Source organism: Culex quinquefasciatus, chromosome 3, assembly GCF_015732765.1.
Source record: "Culex quinquefasciatus strain JHB chromosome 3, VPISU_Cqui_1.0_pri_paternal, whole genome shotgun sequence".
Classification (NCBI taxonomy): Eukaryota; Metazoa; Arthropoda; class Insecta; order Diptera; family Culicidae; genus Culex; species Culex quinquefasciatus.
The window spans coordinates 182,141,376-182,159,464 of record NC_051863.1 but is presented as its reverse complement, the minus strand read 5'-3'; the positions used below and the strand labels follow the sequence as shown (position 1 = coordinate 182,159,464).

At 36.4% G+C, this 18,089-nt stretch overlaps 1 protein-coding gene across 14 annotated transcripts in view; it reads right to left on the bottom strand.

The window, feature by feature from the left end:
* Positions 1-8,096: 8,096 nt before the first annotated feature.
* LOC6040746 (gamma-aminobutyric acid receptor subunit beta) overlaps positions 8,097-18,089 on the bottom strand; it is a 144,688-nt gene continuing 134,695 nt past the window's right edge. For 9 of the 14 annotated variants that reach the window (XM_038263978.1, XM_038263970.1, XM_038263969.1 and 6 more), the window contains exons 8-10: positions 17,384-17,668; positions 13,476-13,966; positions 8,998-9,162 (exon numbers count right to left, since the gene is read on the bottom strand). In XM_038263978.1, the coding sequence (XP_038119906.1) occupies positions 8,998-9,162; positions 13,476-13,966; positions 17,384-17,668 (941 nt within the window). Of the gene's footprint in view, positions 9,163-13,475; positions 13,967-17,383; positions 17,669-18,089 lie in introns of all 14 variants that reach the window. The other 5 variants (XM_038263979.1, XM_038263981.1, XM_038263973.1 and 2 more) reach the window with 3 other exon arrangements.

The window sequence follows — 18,089 nt, the reverse complement described above, 5'->3', positions numbered from 1 at the left end:
AAAATAAATATATAAAAATAAAATATTTTCAAAAAAAAATTTAAAATTTTGAAAGTTTATGTTTGAAAAAATCCCGATCGTTTGATACCCATATTGTAATAAACTAAAAGAAAATATTTTTTTTTCAAAAACACGTAGTTTTGTGAAATTCTTAGTATTTAGTATATTCAAAATAGATGCAAAATTCCAATCATTTGAGCCCATATTGTAATAACAATAATTTTGTTTATTTTGTCGAGAAACATTGCATTTTCAAGTTTGAAATAATTGAAAAAAAATGATCATTTGTTACACATATTGTAAAAAAATGAAAGTATTTTTTATTCAAAATACGTTGTTTTGTGAAATTTTTGAGAATTTATAAAAATGTTTCTAGAACTTTTTAAATGTATGAAAAAATCGTTTGAGCGTATTGTGAAAAACTGAAATTTGGAGTTTTTTTTCGAAAATACGTAGTTTTGCAATTGTTTTTAGTATTTTCGAAAAATGCAAAAAATGTTATTACATTCGAAATGCATGAAAAAATCCAATTGCCACAATATGGCTGTGAAAAACTGAAATTTTGAGAACTGAGTATTTTCAAAGAAATATTGTTATTACATTCGAAATGTTTGAAAAAATCCCAATCATTTGGCACTATATTGCAAAATATTGAAATTTTGAATAATTTTTCAAAAAAAATCAAAACATGAAAATTTTCATGAAATTATAATTGCAATGGATAGCTGCCATCATCTCAATTCCACAATACTATACGCTGCCAAATTAATATGTATTATTTATTCTTGTCATAACTAAAAAAATAACCATTAAGTCTGATCTAATCTAATCAGACCCGCGATTCGATTATCCGAATAGTTGATAATTAGAATTGTTTTTGGAAGTTTTTCGAATAATGGAGTCTGGGCTTCATTAAATTTAGAAAAAATATAGCTAATTTTCTCAATAAAATAAGTCAACGCCCGAACTATTTTTTTATTTAAATTGTTTATTTTCCATGTTTTCTTATAACTTTTTTTGTCGAAACGTTACATGTTTTTTTTTTGTTGTTGTTGCTGTTGTTGCTTCATTTGCCTATCAATTTCATGTGTCTTTCTCGTTTCCTCGTGTTTTTCTCTCTTTCGTTCCTCCGCTTCGGATTCTTTTTTTTTGTTTGCTTTTTGGTTGTTGTTTCTCTCTTTGTCATTGTTCTTTAAAAGTACTCAACGTAATAATAAAAGAAAACGTATATATTGGTTTGGTTTCACCTAAACAAAACAAATTATATTCTGCATTTTTTTTTTATTTTAACAATAAATATTCTAGTACGTTTTGTTTTAACTTCTCTTGGTTTTTTTTTGTTTTGCTTGTAAGTTTTTTTTTGCTTGCTGATCTTTTAGTATGTTCAGGGCATATGTGTGTGTTTGTGTCTGTGTGTGTGTTGTTTGTTTGTGTTGGTTTACTTATCCTTTTTTGTTTCTGTTTTTGGATATCAAGTCTATTTTGAATAAACTTTGCTTTTGTTTCATTGTATTTTTCGCTAGTAAATTTTCTGTTTGTTGTTTTCCGGTTACGTTTGTTTTTTTTTTTTAATATATTGAACTAGTGACTTTCTCTTACGTTCGCTCGTTGCCATGGCGACTTTTGTTGCGATGCGAAGGTTGCTTTGTCGATTGGAACTTTCGAAATGCTCATAGTTATTATTTTTTTTCCAGCGAAACACAAGCCTTTTGCATGTTCGTACTTAATGTGATGCGTTATGTGTGGATCTGTGTGGGTGTTGGTGGCGAATATTTATGAAAATTGTGTTTTTTTGTTTTATTTTTTTTTATGTTTTCGTTTAGCTAAAAATTGAAGCTACTCTATTTAACTGTTCTTTGGAATAGTTTGTCTTGCACATTTTGAAAGTACCACACCGTCAAAGTCAAAGCCAGTCTGGTGTCGGTTCACTGCTCTGTTTGTGTGTGTGTGTATGTGGGAGTGTGTTGTGTTGTGTTGTATTGTGTGTGTTTCTGTCTGTGAGTTAGCTTTCGAGTACTGAAAAGAACCTTGTGAGATCTTTTTGGTTACTGACTTGAATATCGTCTATGCTTCTCGTTTGTTTCCTCTGAAGTTAATTTTTTTTATATAATTCTTTTATGCTAATCTGAATTTCTTTATCCTTTTTTGTGCATTGAAGTTGAATGTACATTAGGGTGATTCATTTTTCGAACTAAAATATTTACAAATATAATATGAACGATATTTTTGTATTCTTTATTGATTTTTTTTTTTGTTGCATATTACATTCCTATATAAAAAATTTATATTTATTTAGAATTTTTCTTGTGTTGCGATATATATAATTTTATTTTTCCTCATATATTCATATATTGTGTATATATTTTATTTACTTTTGCTCTTTTTGTATTTTTTCTTCATTTTTCCTTAAATTCTTATAGTTAAGTACAGTGAGTATTTAACACTTACTTATACATCTGTTTTTTGAATTTTCACTACTGTTTTTTTTTTGGTTGCTCGTTTTTAACTTACTCAACTTGTCTCTTTTCAGTAAAATCAATCACATGCTCTTTTTACACGTCCAGTTTTTGATTTTTAGTCATACATAACGTTGTTTTGAGAAAGTGTACGTGTGGCGATGTGTGTAAGTGTGTGTGTGTTTTTCGAATTCCAGTTGCGTACTAGTTTCTGCAGAAAATTTAACTGTTTTTTTTCATTAACATTTTTTTGCTGGTTTTCACTAATGTTATCCTAATCAAAGTATTTACAGTACAAACAAACCAAGGTTGTCGTGGAAAAAGGTGTGAACGTGTAGGTTCGTGTCAACTGTATGTGTGGGTAGTGCTCTATCTCTTTTTTTTTCTGTAGTACAAAAGTCACATAAACAATAGACTATAGACAGCGATAGGTGTGAGGGTGCGGCGTGCTGTTTTAAAGATTTCGGTGTAAATGAACAGTTTTCGGTGCGAATAGTGTGTTTTTTTTTAGTGTGTGAGTGTATTTGTGACTTGAAGGAACATGATCTTTCTCTGCATCGGCGATTTTCATTCCGTGTTTTAGGGGAAACGAGGGTTTAGGAAAGGTGAAAAGGTGTAGCGAAAGGTGAGTTTTGGGGAAAAATCGATTTACTACTGTTACGTTTTGCGTTCGGTTTTTGTTATAATTTTTTGTTTGGTTTTTTTTTCGTTAAGGAAAAAGGTAATGCCTATTGGAAGAGCTTAACTACTGAAGCGAAAAAGGGGGCCAGCACAAAAACGTTTGCCTTGGACCAATAATCGTAATATTCTACTATAGTCAATTTTATAGGTGCGTTCATTTGTTTTGTATGTTTGGTGATTTTTTTTTTTGAATTTCTCTTTTACTAGTGCCACATTTAAGTATCACTTGGTGTGTTTGTGTGTTAGTGTTTTATGAAAACAAATACGAAACCAAGGATGCACGTGCTACTAAATTTATGTTTTGGAAGAAAATGGTACTTTAACAATGTATGAACACTGGAAAAATTGTCACTTTTGTGGTTTAAACGTTTCGCCCAGCAACCCTTGAAGAAGGCCTGTTCAAGGTGAGCCGAAACGTTGACTTTTCGCACAAAATACCAACATGCAATCGCAACGTATCACAGTGCGAGGCGAGTGTGAAATAATCACCAATTGTGAGTGTGTTTTGTTTGTGTTTGTGTGTTTTTTGTGTTTTCGATCACAACGAGACTGTCACACAAATTTAAACCGAAATAAAAATATTCGCATAAAAGTGGTGCCGTTATACTCTTCTCTTTGCGCCTACATCGTTTGCGCAATTGTTATGAAATACTTGCTCTCTGCTTAAGTTGTTGCTTAAATTGAATTAACGCGTCTTTGTTTTTCCTTGTTTTGGTGAACAACTACTCTTATTACGTGATTTTAACTTTTATCTTTCCCTTCACTAGCGTAGTGTTTTTGCTTGGGCTTCTTTTTTTTTAAACTGTAACACATGCTTTGCCTGCCTTCTTAGCTTTGCCGGAGCTTGTTTTTCTTCTTTTTTTTTGATACTAATTTACGACCTAGCCTCAAGTGTGTAAGTGTGACCTCGCTCAGTTAAGTAATAACTTAGTGAGTAGTATTGCATCCTTCTCTACAGGTTTCCCTTAATAACTTTTACTTATTATAAACACTTCCTGCCCGACCTGCTTGTGTTTACTTTTGAGTTTTTTTTTGTTTTTGTTCGCAACGCACTAGTTGTTTTGGTTTATCTCATAGACTATAAATTAAAAGTATAAATATGCATTTTTATCTTGTCCTTTTTATTAAAAATTACTTATTCACATGTTTTCTCTTCTTTTTTCCTCATGAAAATAATTGAGCAGTTCTGTTTTTTGTCAGTTTCAATTGAAAAACAAATTTCAATTGAAACGAGTGAAAAGACACATAATCTACAGATATTTGACGAGTAAATATCTTAAACTTACGTTTTCACTTGTTTATTCGCTAGTTTTTTTTCCCTTATCTTAACTAGAATATTTTTTTTCTTTTTGGATTTCCCCTACTGGTTGGTTGTTGTTTTTTTGCTTCGTTTTTAGTATTGTTTGTTTTGGTTTTGGTTTGCGTGTATAAAATTTTGATTTAACATCAATACAATACCGATTGAACAGAAGCGTCGAAAGGGGGTGATGTTAGTGTGTGTGTGTGTGGTTTCGTGTGTAATTGTGTGTGTTTTGGAAGAATGTCTCCATTGTATCGCAAAACTAACTTAGGGTGTGTGCGTGCTCGGCACAGTTTTCAATACGAAATGACGTGTGTGTGTCTCACAGAAATTCAACAAACAAGGACGGATTTTTACATGCTTCAGCGCCACACCTCTAAATGCCGCACAAGTTTTATGTAAAATTTGCACGAAATTAAAAAAAAACTACTCAAAACGTAGTAGTCAGCTGTCAGAGTAACTGTTGTTGGAATCAAAACCGGCCTACATTGATCCATTGAGTGGAAAAATTTGAACGCGTTCACGCACACAGCCACAGCAGGCTTTGCGATGAGACGACGCATATTACTAACGTGCGCGCGCGCGTGTGTGTTAGTGTGGTGCAAAATTTAAACCGTCCCAAAAACGTACGCTTTCTTGGTTGAGTGTGTGTGTGTGTGTGTGTGTTTGCCGTGGCCTACTACTACGAGAAGAAGGACACCGGGTTACTTGGATGGTTGTGTGTTTGAGTGTGTCGGGAATACAAACGTCTTAGGTGTTTTCCTTAAATGACGAAACTGGGTTTTTTTCTTTTGTTTTTCTGTGCACTTTTTACGATTTAAATTTAGAATTTTCGTTCAATGTTATATTCCTTTTTTCCAGACTCTGAACGACACGCTATGGTCAATGAGTGTGTGTTTGTGTGATTTGTGGAGATCTCTTTTCCTGCATTTTATTTTGTAATATAAAAAGTAGATTAAACAGAATTTTCTTTTCGTACGCTGCTTTTTGGTTATGAAGTTCCTAGTGTTTGATTTCGAGCGTGTTTGTGTACATGTGTGTGTGTGTGTGTTTATTCGCTTGGTTGAACAGACTACGTTTTCGGTAAGAGTACGGATTAGGGGTTATTTTAGTAAACTTTAAAGTAAATGCTTTGTTTTGTAGTTATTTGTCCTCTCCGTATGTACACCCCTTCCTACTAACGTCGTTACAAATCACTTTAGCAATTATAGTTATCTAATTGTGTCTGAGCTTGTTTCAGTGGAATCGTGAGAGTTGTGTTAGTGAAAAGATGTCACATTTTCAAACGTCAGTCAATCAAAAGTTTAAGTATAAAAAGATTTTTCTTGATTTTGAAATAAAGTTATTCATCAAACCAATTGATAAATTCAACATGAGAGTACTGAAAAGTGTAGACATGTAAGATTGAAATCTTCCTTTTGTTGTCAGTTGTTTTGTTTTACAGAGAGAACCCGAGCAGACAGAAATAACTTGGGAATAATATTTTTTTGATATTTGAAACTACTAGGCCAATAACATTTTATGTTATTTATAACAAGACTTGTTATTTGTCGTCATGATTTTTTTGTTATTGGATTGTTATTGTAATAAGAGACTCATAACATTTTTAGTTATTCATCAAACAGATCTTCGCTATTATTTTTTGTTATTTTAACAACTAATCCGATCATCCCGATAACAGTTGGAGGTATTTTTCCATAACAAAAAATGTTATTCCAAAGTTGTTTTGGCTTTCAACCAATATCAGACTGATAACAAATTTTGTTATGATAACATTAACTATTATTAAACTCTTACGCAAAAATGGATTTTGCAAGAATATTCCATAACACTTTTTGTTATTTTAACAGTATTTGTTATTGAAATGGCTTGAATTGAATTATTACCGTCTGTTCGGGTTTAGCTTTCAATCAATATCAGACCAATAACAAATTTTGTTATGATAACATAAACTGTTATTCAACTCTTATGCAAAAATGGATTTTGCAAGAATATTCCATAACACTTTCTGTAATTTTAACAGTATTTGTTATTGAAATGGTATGAATTTTGTTATTACCGTCTGCCCGGGAAGGATGTCTACGTTCATGTCATTTTCCGAAAATTTCTGTGAGGTTGTGTATTTTTCACATGCGATACTCCCGACAGCCGGGAAAAATCGGCCTATTAATTGCGAGCCAGACGGGGCAATTAAAATTATACATTAAAATCAGAACCTAACGACAACACAACGAGCACGAAAATCAATATTTGCTCACTTTCTCCACGTGTACGTGTGTGTGTGTGTGTATGCGTGCGCGTGCGTGTGTACGTGTGCATTTATATTTCTTCTGTTTATCCCGTTCGATTTTTGGCAAATATACTGGAAGCATTCAGGGAATCAATTTTTGATACAACAATTAATAATTAATTTCATATTAACTTTTTCCGCTCCATTTCACCGAGTCCGGACACGCCCCACGACTCCATTAATCTTTGGCCGAGCTGCTGACCTTTGACTTTTTCCCCGGAACATTCCTCTCACTCATCGTTTAATTGAGTGCGCCCACGAGGAGGAGGAGAAGGGAAAGAAACGGTTCCTTCGGGAGCCATCCTTTTTTGATTACCTCTCAACCCGCCTCTCGGGCGAGAGATCCTCGCCTCATTCAGAGTGGGGCTTTCTGATTAAAATGTGGATCACTTTTTCGACCCCGCTGTCAAGTTTCGGTTGAAGTCGAGCTGAAGATGATTTCTGGGCTGTCGTCCTGGCTGCAGCGTCCTTGCCATCAATCTGGGAATTCCCAGGGTGCAAATCCAACCCGAATCTGGAGGCTCATCTTTGGTGAGTTGGACCCGAGTAGAAGAAAATTTCAGCGCGAAGGAACAGAATTTGATGCATTTTTACAAAATGTTCAATCACATTGTTATTTGAAGAAAACTAAGCTGTGATTTTTTGTTGCATGAATTGGGTGAAATTCATTCTAGAAGATTACTGTCTGTTTACAATACTTTGTGTTTTGATACGGATGTGGTTTAACAAACTGTGTTATTATGTCAAATTTATGCTCATTTCTAATTTGTGCAAGTGAAAAGCACAAGAGAGAACACATGTTGTTGAATTGACTAACATTACAGTGCAACTTTTTCTGCTTCTGTCAGATGAACCTAGAACAAAATTTGCAAAGAAAATAACAAGATTTGTTTCTTGTATATGCTGTTCTCCACTCAAGTCTGAAGCTATCAAACTTCAATCATTGTTGCAACATTCGATGTTGAAACTTAAAAACAATTTTCAGCAATTACAAATTCTGTTCCTTTTTTCAACAACTCCTTTCATCGGGTAGCTGGGCGTTTCGATTCTACGTAGAAGGTCGGTGCATCCGTCAGCATCCAGGGTCGGGACAAAAACATAAAATTAAACCAAATTGGACTTTTTTTCTCCCTCTTGTTTGTGTGCGGGTGTACGAGTGTTTTGAGTCTGTGTGCTAGTTAGTGTGTGTGTTTCGCTTCGTCTTTTGAGTACTTTTGGAACAACCGAAATTCGCTACTGTTTGTGTGTGTTTGTTTAAAAGTATCTGCTTCGATTAACGTGTTTCTTTTTTTTTGTTTTTTTTTTTTTTTTTTCTACAGATAATAGGCTTTACCTGGTTTGTTTTTTTTTTTTATCGGGGGATTCCGCGTTTTTTTTGCTTGTTTGTTTCTTTTGGTTTTGCATTATTTAACGTTTTTGTAATTCAAAAACTTTTGATTTCCTACGCTGTTTCTTTAAATATTAACTCGTAATGCAGTGAGTGAGTGTGTGTGTGTGTGAGTGTGTGTGTGTGTATTTGTCTGCGTGTGAGTGTGGCTGTGTGTGTTTGTGTCAGAGTTTGAGAATCTAATTCGTTCCTAGACTCGTTCAATTCACCAGTTTGTTGTTTGCTCTAATTTGAAGTTATCGTTTGTTTTGTTTTTCGCTTTGCTTAACTAGCTTCATATTTTGTTCTTGTTGTTGTGGTTTGCTGCTTATCAACTAGTCATAAATTCTCCACCTTGCTTTTTAGTTCCTTGCGTTTTTTTTGCTTCCACACACGTGTCTCTATGTATTTCTTGTTATGTTTTGAATTAGGAATATTTTTTCGTTACTTCATCTCTATAATGTTAATCATCAATAACGATAAAATCTAGTTTTTTTTCATTTTACCTCTTGTATACGTATAAAAAAGAACCGAAACTGTAAATAGGTAAAAATAAATCCTAAAAATTTCTTATACTTTTGTTGTTATATGTTCTTCCTCTTGACCTTGCACGTCTGCGTCTGTGTGTGTGTGTGTGTCTGTGTGAATTCTGTTCTGATCTTGTTCGCTACCCTGCACACACACACACATCCTTTTGCCCTTCTAGCGTTGTCCTAGCCCTTCTGGCCCTGACTACTGGAATGTCTGCCTGGCTTGTGTGAAAGTGTTTTCAAGTGTAATTGTTCGCGCGTGTGTAACTGTGTGTCTCTGTGTGTATGTGTGTGTGTGTGTGTGTGTCTGCCCTTTTCTTCTGCGTCTTCTTTGTCTTATTCGATACTATTTTCGTCTTCTTCTTGTTCGGGATTTACTTCTCCTCGCCGAGCAGCACCAGATCATCGGCCACGACGTCGCTTACGTGCAGATAGATGATCCAGTACATCAGGTTGAAGCAGACGAAGCAGACCGGGAACACGATTCGAGAGTACTTGTCGATATCCGAGGGTGTAATTCCTAGTAGTTTGTTGATATCCTGTGTGGAAAGGGTGGAAGATTAGGGCAAGGGTTGAATTGGTTGTCAATTTCATTCGTTTTCTCATGGTTCATCAGAAAGGTATTTGCACGTTTTTTGAATACGATGAAAATTTTAGATCAAAGAAAAGTGGGGCAAGCTAGTTTCAGAAGGATTTGGAAATGCCTAAAAAATTAAAGTCGGTGTTTCTACGGGAAAATCTATCGAAATCGAATTGTAGTTAAAAGTAATGAAGACTTGACTTGCTTATCAGAATTTTGCCGCTTTCAACTTCATTGTTCTACGATATTCCAGCACGTGGTTCCCAAGGCGTATAGACAGCCGTGACAATCCACCGACAGATGGCTGTGACGTTCCGCCCATTAAAAACGCAACTATTTGCACTTTTCCCGTGAACGACTGTTCGAGCGTGGCGTATCTTTAAACAACTCCAGAATATTGTTAAACTATTCGCCATTTTCAAATGTTTGGCTAGATGATATTCTTAGCCCATGGTACGCTCAGTTTGTATGGGAGCTGTCAACATGCTCCCGGGCTGCGTATAGATTAGTTAGGGTAAGGCGGGCTTCCAGGAAGATGTAATTTAAGAAGGTTGAATATTACCTCTTTTATGATGTAATTTTACCCCAATTTAGACTGAAAAAGTGACATTCTTGCAATTTAATTTAATAAAATCATGTCAAATACATAATAATCTCTCAAAAAAAGTTGCATACCTTAGAAATACACCGAAAGAAAAATAACTAATCAAAAGGACTCTGTATTTTAAGATAAAGGCCATTTTAAAATCCTTCTGAAACCAATTTGCCCTATTTTCCTTTGATCTAACAGCGATTCCACCACAGACTGTCTGTTGTCTGTGATTCCACGTCAAACCAGCAGAATCCAACATATTTTTCGAAAATACTAAAATTTTCAAAATTGCATTGTGAAATTTTGTGAGCATTTTCATTTGATTAGAGTTTTATTTAAACTTAAATTTTCAAAAAATACCGTTTTTTAAGTAGTTAATTTTTTAGATTTGTAATATAGATATAAATTTGCAATATCAGCGAAATTCGTTATGCATGCAACATTTTATATGAAGCATTAAAAAATTGAATGTAGGGTAGAGTAGTCATCAATGAGACACGGGGAACAATGATAAAATGGCTCTCACAAGTCGTAGTTTCAACCAATCAGGCTTATATTTGGGGGAAAGGTGTGTCTACTGGATACACGTCTGCCATAATAGTGGCTTTGGTTATGGACGCTCCCTTGACAAGTTATTCATAAATGTTTGATTCTGGGGTGTAAAAGTAAATTATGGACAAAAAATATTTTTTCGCTCGTAGGCTGCCATTTACACCAAAACAAATATTTCTTCAAATTTCTTTCGACGTTCCATAAGGATTAAGTTGGGCTACAATGTTCCCATAATTTAAGTACTCTACCAAAATCTCTAATAAATTGAAAAAAGCATGCAATATTTTGCTTCGTTTGATACCCATGTTGCAAATTAAAAAAAATCAGTGTTGTTTCGAAAAATACGGCAGTTTTGTTAAAATTTTAATATTTTTCAAATATTTAAAAACAAAAAAAAATTATTAAAAAAGTGAAAAAAGTAAACTAAGTTTTGCTTCATTTGATACCCATATTGATTTTTTTCGAAAATTAGAGTACTATCAAAAGATATGTTATTTCGTTTCCTTCGAACGCGAATCAGTTCAATACGGAGCTAATTGACACTTTGGCCACTCTGGAACCGATTCCGGAGCATCGGCAAATTGTATGGAGAAAGTTACGTAAAATCATATTTTGATCACAGGAGGCTGAAAAGCAAAAAAAAATAAAAAAATGCCAACAAGCGAAAAAAAGGCAGAACGAAGTTTGTCGGGTAAGGCATGTTTTCTATATCGTCAGCTGTGTGCTATCTTGTGACATAGACCATTTTGGTCGAAAATGAGTTAATGATGACGTTTTGCTATACTTAACAAACACTACAAGATGCTTTAACCCGATTTTGGAAACTCGCTTCCGTTTCCCGGATTTCGCAATACACACTTGTGACATAGACCAATTTATCATCAAAATGATTGTGCACCTTTGTGACACGTAATACAATTTTACTTTCGAAACACACTTGTGACACGTGCTTTTCAGATTTTTGTTTACATTATTTACTGTATCTTTTAACCTGGGTGCAGAATAGTTGTCTGCAAAGCGGCCTCAATTTAGAACTGTCAAAGCGGAACCAATTTACTGTTTGAAAAATGATGCCGAGAATTGGCAAGTATTGTAATCGATCTATAATTTATTTTGTCAGGATAAAAAAGTCGTGGGCGTCGAGCTTTTGAGTCAGTCTTAAGAAAAGGGATAAAATCGAGATTGTCATAATTCGATGCTGACATTTCCATAAACGCTATGTTTCACTCAAAATCTATGTTTACAAATTGTTTAAGACGAATTATCAGTAACTGTGAATGGCACCTGCCAAATAACATTGAATAATCTAACTCCTGTATTATCACTGCGCTTCAAAGATACATAATCTCGTAACTTCCATCCGGATGCTCTTCTGATTCACGAAATTCCCCCACTTCTGAGGCATCGTTTAGTCTACAAAAAAAGCACGAAGAGCTTAATTTTTCAGCGAAAACTATAATATGTATCATTAGATCCAAAATGTTTCAAAACGAGTCACTTCAACAGCAAAAAATAAGTCACGCTTGAGCTTGAAAAAAGCCTTCTACTTTGTTTATGTTTACAGCTGTAGTTAAGTTGTATTAGTGAGGAGCAGTGGGGATCATTCGGAAATCACGTTACGTATTCTGTCTTTTCAGCACCCAGGTTAGAAGCATGCAAAATTTTGCTTCGTTTGTTCCCATAATGCAAATTTTGAAAATTGGAGTATTTTCGAGAATACGTCATTTTGTAAAAATTTTAGTATTTTCCAAAATACTCAAATAAAGTGTGAAAAAGCATTAAATTTTGCTTCGATTGATACCCATATTGTAAATTTTCAAAAATTGAGCATTTTTGAACAAAAACGGTATTTTGTGAAAATTTGAGTATTTTACCAAAAACTCTAATAAATTGAAAAAGCATGCAAAATTTTGCTTCGTTGCAAATTAAAAAAAAATCGGTGTTGCTTCGAAAAATACGGAACTTTATTAAAAATTTAACATTTTTCAAGTATTTAAAAACAAAAAAAAAATGATTAAAAAAGTGAAAAAAGTAAACAAAGTGTTGCTTCATTTGATACCCATATTGAATTTTTTGAAAATTAGATACGTTATTTCGTGCACAATCCAAATATATATATAAAATTCAGCTGTGTGCTATCTGGTGACATAGACCATTTTGGTCGAAAATGAGTTAATGATGACGTTTTGCTATACTTAACAAACACTACAAGATGCTTTCCCGGATATCGCGATACACACTTGTGACATAGACCAATTTATCATCAAAATGATTGTGCACACTTGTGACACGTCATACATGTTGTTGGAAAATATGGAATTTTTTTCTTAATTTTCACACTCATACTTTCTAAAGCCAATGTAACCTTTTGTTTATAAAAATATACTGATTAAGTCGATTAAACCATTGATTTGAGCATATTTTAGTTTGTATGGGAATTCTGTGCACACTTGTGACACTTAATACAATTTTACTTTCGAAACACACTTGTGACACGTGCTTTTCAGATTTTTGTTTACATTATTTACTGTATCTGTAACTGGTGTAACCAAATTAGTTGAAACTTGGAGCGTTTGTTATGCGATAGTATACGAACCGATTGCTCTAAAAAGTTTGGCTCTATCATTCATAGTTTTGAAATTATTTACCAACAAACTTTAAAAATCTATTTTCTCGAAAAGTACTAAATGGTCGTTGTCACAAGATAGCACACAACTGACGAGTTGTTGTTTGGAGTTTGACAAACGATCCTGCAAGTTTTTATCAAGATAGGAAATGGTCCAGCCCAATATTGTTTGTTTTGTTGATTTGGCATGGGAACTGTCCCGTTGTCCGTACCGTTGCCCTCCCAAGAAACTTACAGTTCAACGTTAGAAAAGAATGTTATTCCAATACATTAATTTGAAGATTCAAGACTGAACGTGAGATTGTTGAATCAATAGATTTGCTTCTAAGAATCTCGCAAAAAGATTATTTTTTTTTTGTGAAAATAGGGCACTTGTGGTTTTTCGATGCCTTCCAAGTTGCGATGCTATGAGGAGGACCTAAACAGTGTATACCCGGTGTTTGAAATTAAAATGTACAGTCATCTTACCGCAAAATTTGATTTCGTTCATTTTTCAACTCACCTTGCCCGGGTGTATCAGATGCTGCGGTGCACCCGATTCCTCGTCCGGTCCGCCGCCGCCACCACCGCCACCGCCCCCGGGCGGACCTCCCGGTGGTCCACCCGGTGGGCCGCCCCCGCCGCGTCCCCCGTTGATCGTGTTCTCCAGCGTGCCACCTTTCGAGTGCGCCTTCGGGTCGTGCACCTTAAAGCGCACCTCTTGGAACAGTGGACCTACAATAGAACAACCTCGTGATCCCGCGATATTATGGGGGTTCACATTGGACATCGTACCGGCACGGCTGCCCATCTGCTGCTTCGGCGTGTGCTGGTGGCCGTGGCTGTGGCCGTGCCCGTGCCCGTGGCCATGATCACTGACCGCCGGGGGCGGTGGGGGCGGATGGTTGGCGTCCGCCGCCTGTTGCTTCTTCTGTTCGGCGATCTTCTGGATTGCCATGAAGCGCTGCTTGCGCATCTGTATCCGCTTCGCCATATAACCGACGGTGGCGTACTCTGTTTTTTGTTCGGATTGTCATCGTAGGATACAAATAGGGTTTGGGGGGAGGGATCAACGAGGTATAGCGGGAAGAAAGAAGAAAAACAGATCAGTATCGTTCAGCAGGTACAGCGGCGCTCGAGTCGTGTAAAACACAGCGTAACATAACGAGAATTTGTGATTCAAACAAACACCTAGTCGAAAGCACACGCACACACAACAAATTACGTTTACACCGAGAGAGATATGTTGGAGACAGAGTTCGATAGATACGGATGCTTAGATGTGGAGGCGTTCCAGGTGAGAGAGTGAGAACTGATGGGTTCTCGTCAAGACAACAACGATCACGATTCTACTGCTTGATGGGTGGTTCAAACAGGGACCTGATAACACACACACGGGCTACCTGTGTGGGTGTGTGTCAATGTGAGGCTCGATGAGAGGTGCCAATGGGTGAGTTACAGTTACACGGGTATGAGATGCGATTCGGATGAGTGTTTCACGTGTGGGGGCCAGTTTGCCGCAATTTCCGGCGCTCGTCCAAATGCAGAAACCGACAACTCACTGATCCCCCGTCCTAGTGGGAGGTTCCCAAGTTCCGGTTCCGTTTTGGACGAGACCCCCCTTGCGGTGGTGAGTCGGTGCAGAGGTGTGGTGACAACGAGAGACGAGAAATTCCGGCAAACTGACCACACCGTGCAAGCTGCTCGCACTGCGCTGCGGCGAGAGTGAGTGACGGATGGGTGATGAAATGGATGAGAGCTCGCGCGATTGAAGAGAGAGAGAGAGAGAGAGTTACGCTATGAGAGTCTGGGTGAGAGATGAGAAATTCGATAAATTCATCAAATCAACTAAAAGTAACGCTATAATTCACCACCACGTGCCGTATTTGTTTCTTTCTGTTGAACACAGATACAAGATTGAGTTTTTTTTTTGTTTGATGAAGATTTCATTTGGTTTTGGCTCTTTCATGGTGCTCGTGTCGAGGACTTGACGACGACGACGACGGTTCTTTTTAATTAGTTTTCCGCTTATCAACGAACACGGATCAGTTGCAGCAGAAGCTTTTTTTTTAATTTTGATATCGTTCTGCTAGAGGCGCTTGGTGCTTCGAGATTGAATGGAATAAAAAGGATTGGAATTCTAGCGAAAAAAGTATCAAATGTTGGCTTAATTCTCTCTGATGTTTGCAGCGTATCGACTTTTGGAAACTTTGTGAATTTTTGTGTATTGGGTTTGTGTATAGTGTTCGTGTTTGGTACAGTGGGTGCAATTATAAGCTTGTTTTGGGTGAGGACGAAAAAAATACACAATTTTATTTATAAAGTGTGGTCAATAACGTGTGTGGGAGCTGGTTTTGGGTCGTGGATTATCAACTATTATTTTTCATTCAATAAATTCATCAGATTAGTGTTTGCAGCCGATGCAGAGAATCACCATCCCAGAAGTTTTTTTTTTTTAAATTTGCTCGTTTAGCAACAGTAGTTCAAGTTTAACAATTATTTAATTTTGCTTGAAATAGATATTTTTTATGATTTTAATGGATAATAAAGTTGTTGGTTTGATAAAAAATACACTCACAGTTGGGCAACGCCATCCAAGAGAATAAAGAACACGATCTGGTAGTATAAAGGAACTGTGATCGAACACAGAGCAAAAATCCCGAGATTGACGAGAGCGTTATTCTCATGGGTTCATTTTCAAAACAGTTCATCAACCAAGAAAAAAGTGCCGATATGGAGACTCGAACCCAAGACCTTTGACATATCGAACCGTGCCTTTGACGTATCGGCCATCAATGTTCGATGACTAAGCGCTGGTCATATGGCAATAGCAAGCCACTCAATGGGATGAACTGTTTCAATGAACAAATGAACACAATTCCTTGGTGGTTCACCCACGAGAAGTTTATGCTGTCATTTAATTTTGGTAGAGCTATTCTCTCGGCTTTCTATTGTGGGTGTATGATTTTTTAATTAAACATATTTTGAATTAGTTTTTTCACTTCTAAGATGGCATTTCTCTAAAAGTGCTGGTTAGACAAAGAAAACCAAATTCATTCAATCCCTCAGAAGGAGAGTGCTTTCACAATAATTTCTTGACATTTTGAACATCGCCAATTTTGAAACTAATATTCACGAAGGCATCTTAAATTTGAATTTAGCAAACAATTGAAACAGGGTAGAAGTTTAAAAAGGGGAAGACTTTTTTTAAATGCGAAACTCTAGTGAAAAAAGAAAATTGTATTGTTTTGGCATCGGAAACACACAAGCGGAATATAGCGATTCTTTGCTGTGAGTGAGTTTAGATGAATTTATCGAATTTTTTTATCTGGTTATTGTTCTGACTGTTGTGAGAGTTTTTTTGGTTCTCCCCTCTCTTGTTTAGGCGGGCTAACAACGGGAGAGAGTGAAGCGCAAAGCTCTCACCAGCCCCAACGGTAGTTCGTTTGAGAGAAAGAGCGAGAGAGACGGAAAGAGAGAGAGATGGGTGATTTTTTTTCTGCTTGAGGGTGAGAGAGGTATAGCGGTGTGTTTTATACGAGTTGAACAACGTTCTGAACCTATCGCTTTTGTGGGGTTTCAAAGGGATTCCCAGTCCAAAGTGAGACCCGTTTCGAGAGGCGATCTCGGGTCTTGAATTGAGTCGCTCTCTCTGCGTTTGATTCGTGAAGGTGGGGTAGAGTGGTTGCTATTTGGTCATAAGTTGTATAGCAATAGAGTTGGTCTGGTTGGGGAATTTCGCTAGCTTTTTTTTGGGGTAACGCGAGCGCGCGCTCAGCAAGATTTTGACGTTTCGGTTTTTAACGCTAGCGCTCTTGCTGAGGGTGAGAGGGGGGAGGGATGGAAAGCTCAAGTTTTGTTGTTACACAACTGGGTCGATAACCAAATGCTAATATCTCAGCTCCTTCTCTATGAGGGTGATTCGTGAGTCTATTGGTATTTCTTTATCTGAGCACCTCTTTCGAATGCTTTACGTCTGACTTTTTTTTTTGAAAAAGCTTGGGTCTTCCGGTTGTTTTTTCGTATCGTTCAGACTTTGACTTGGATGTTGGCGTTCTCGGCTAATACTGGGTTTTCGTTTGGTTTGGTCTTTTTTTTTTGGGTGTGTCTTCCACATATCGTGGGCCAATTGGTGAGAGGATTGTAACATTTGGTAGCAAGCAACAAACGGGGAAACGGGGGAAAAGCTGATCAAAAATTAAATCATGCAAGACTAATTTTTGGAACAGCTTTCTCTACGGCTCAAATGTTAGAACCCTATCGCGGCGCCAGTGTGAGCCGAGAACGCCGACGTGCCTCAACAAAACTTCTAAGTACATGGAGTAACACAAACACGAAAGAGACTGGTTATTTGTACAATAGCAAATAGTGAATATATATATGTATATATAGATATTGAAAATATATATAAGTAAGTAAAATTTTATATACCCAGCAGACTGGCAAATACCATGACGAAGCATGTGCCTAAATATACGTCAATCGATTTTACATAAGATATTTTCGGTAAGGCAGCATTCGTTGACGACATCAGAGTTGTCATTGTCAAGACAGTGGTTACACCTAATGCAACACGTGCTGGTGTAGCATTTCTATTTAGCCAAAATGATACCCACGAGATGATTACAATTAATCCGGATGGTATGTAAATCTGAATGAGATAATAACCCATCGAACGTACAAACTGTATTTCACATGCTAAACGTGAATAATTTCCTATAAGAACAGAAAAAGGGAATTATTACAGACAATGTTTCAGTTAGTTTTACTTGATTGGTTTTGTGAAAATGAAAGTAAGTAGTTTCACTGATAATAACAGATAAAGAAAGATAGTGAGAGAAGTAGAGAGTAATTTTCGGGGGTGAGGTTCGTAATTGGGGGGTGATACTGAACGAACAAAAGAGTAAAGATGACACATGAGAGAGAGAGAGAGAGAGGATGAGTGACAGACAAAAGAGAAACGGTATAAAGAGAGAGAGAGAGAGAGATAGTGAGTGATAGGATCATCGCTCAGAGGTGAGTGATGTCAGTTTTAGTTGGTGAGTGTGTGCGTTTTTAACGGTATCGATTCAAATTAAGGTGAAACACATTGTGATCATTGGGTTGAGAGGGGGAGGGGGATTGAAGCGCTATATAG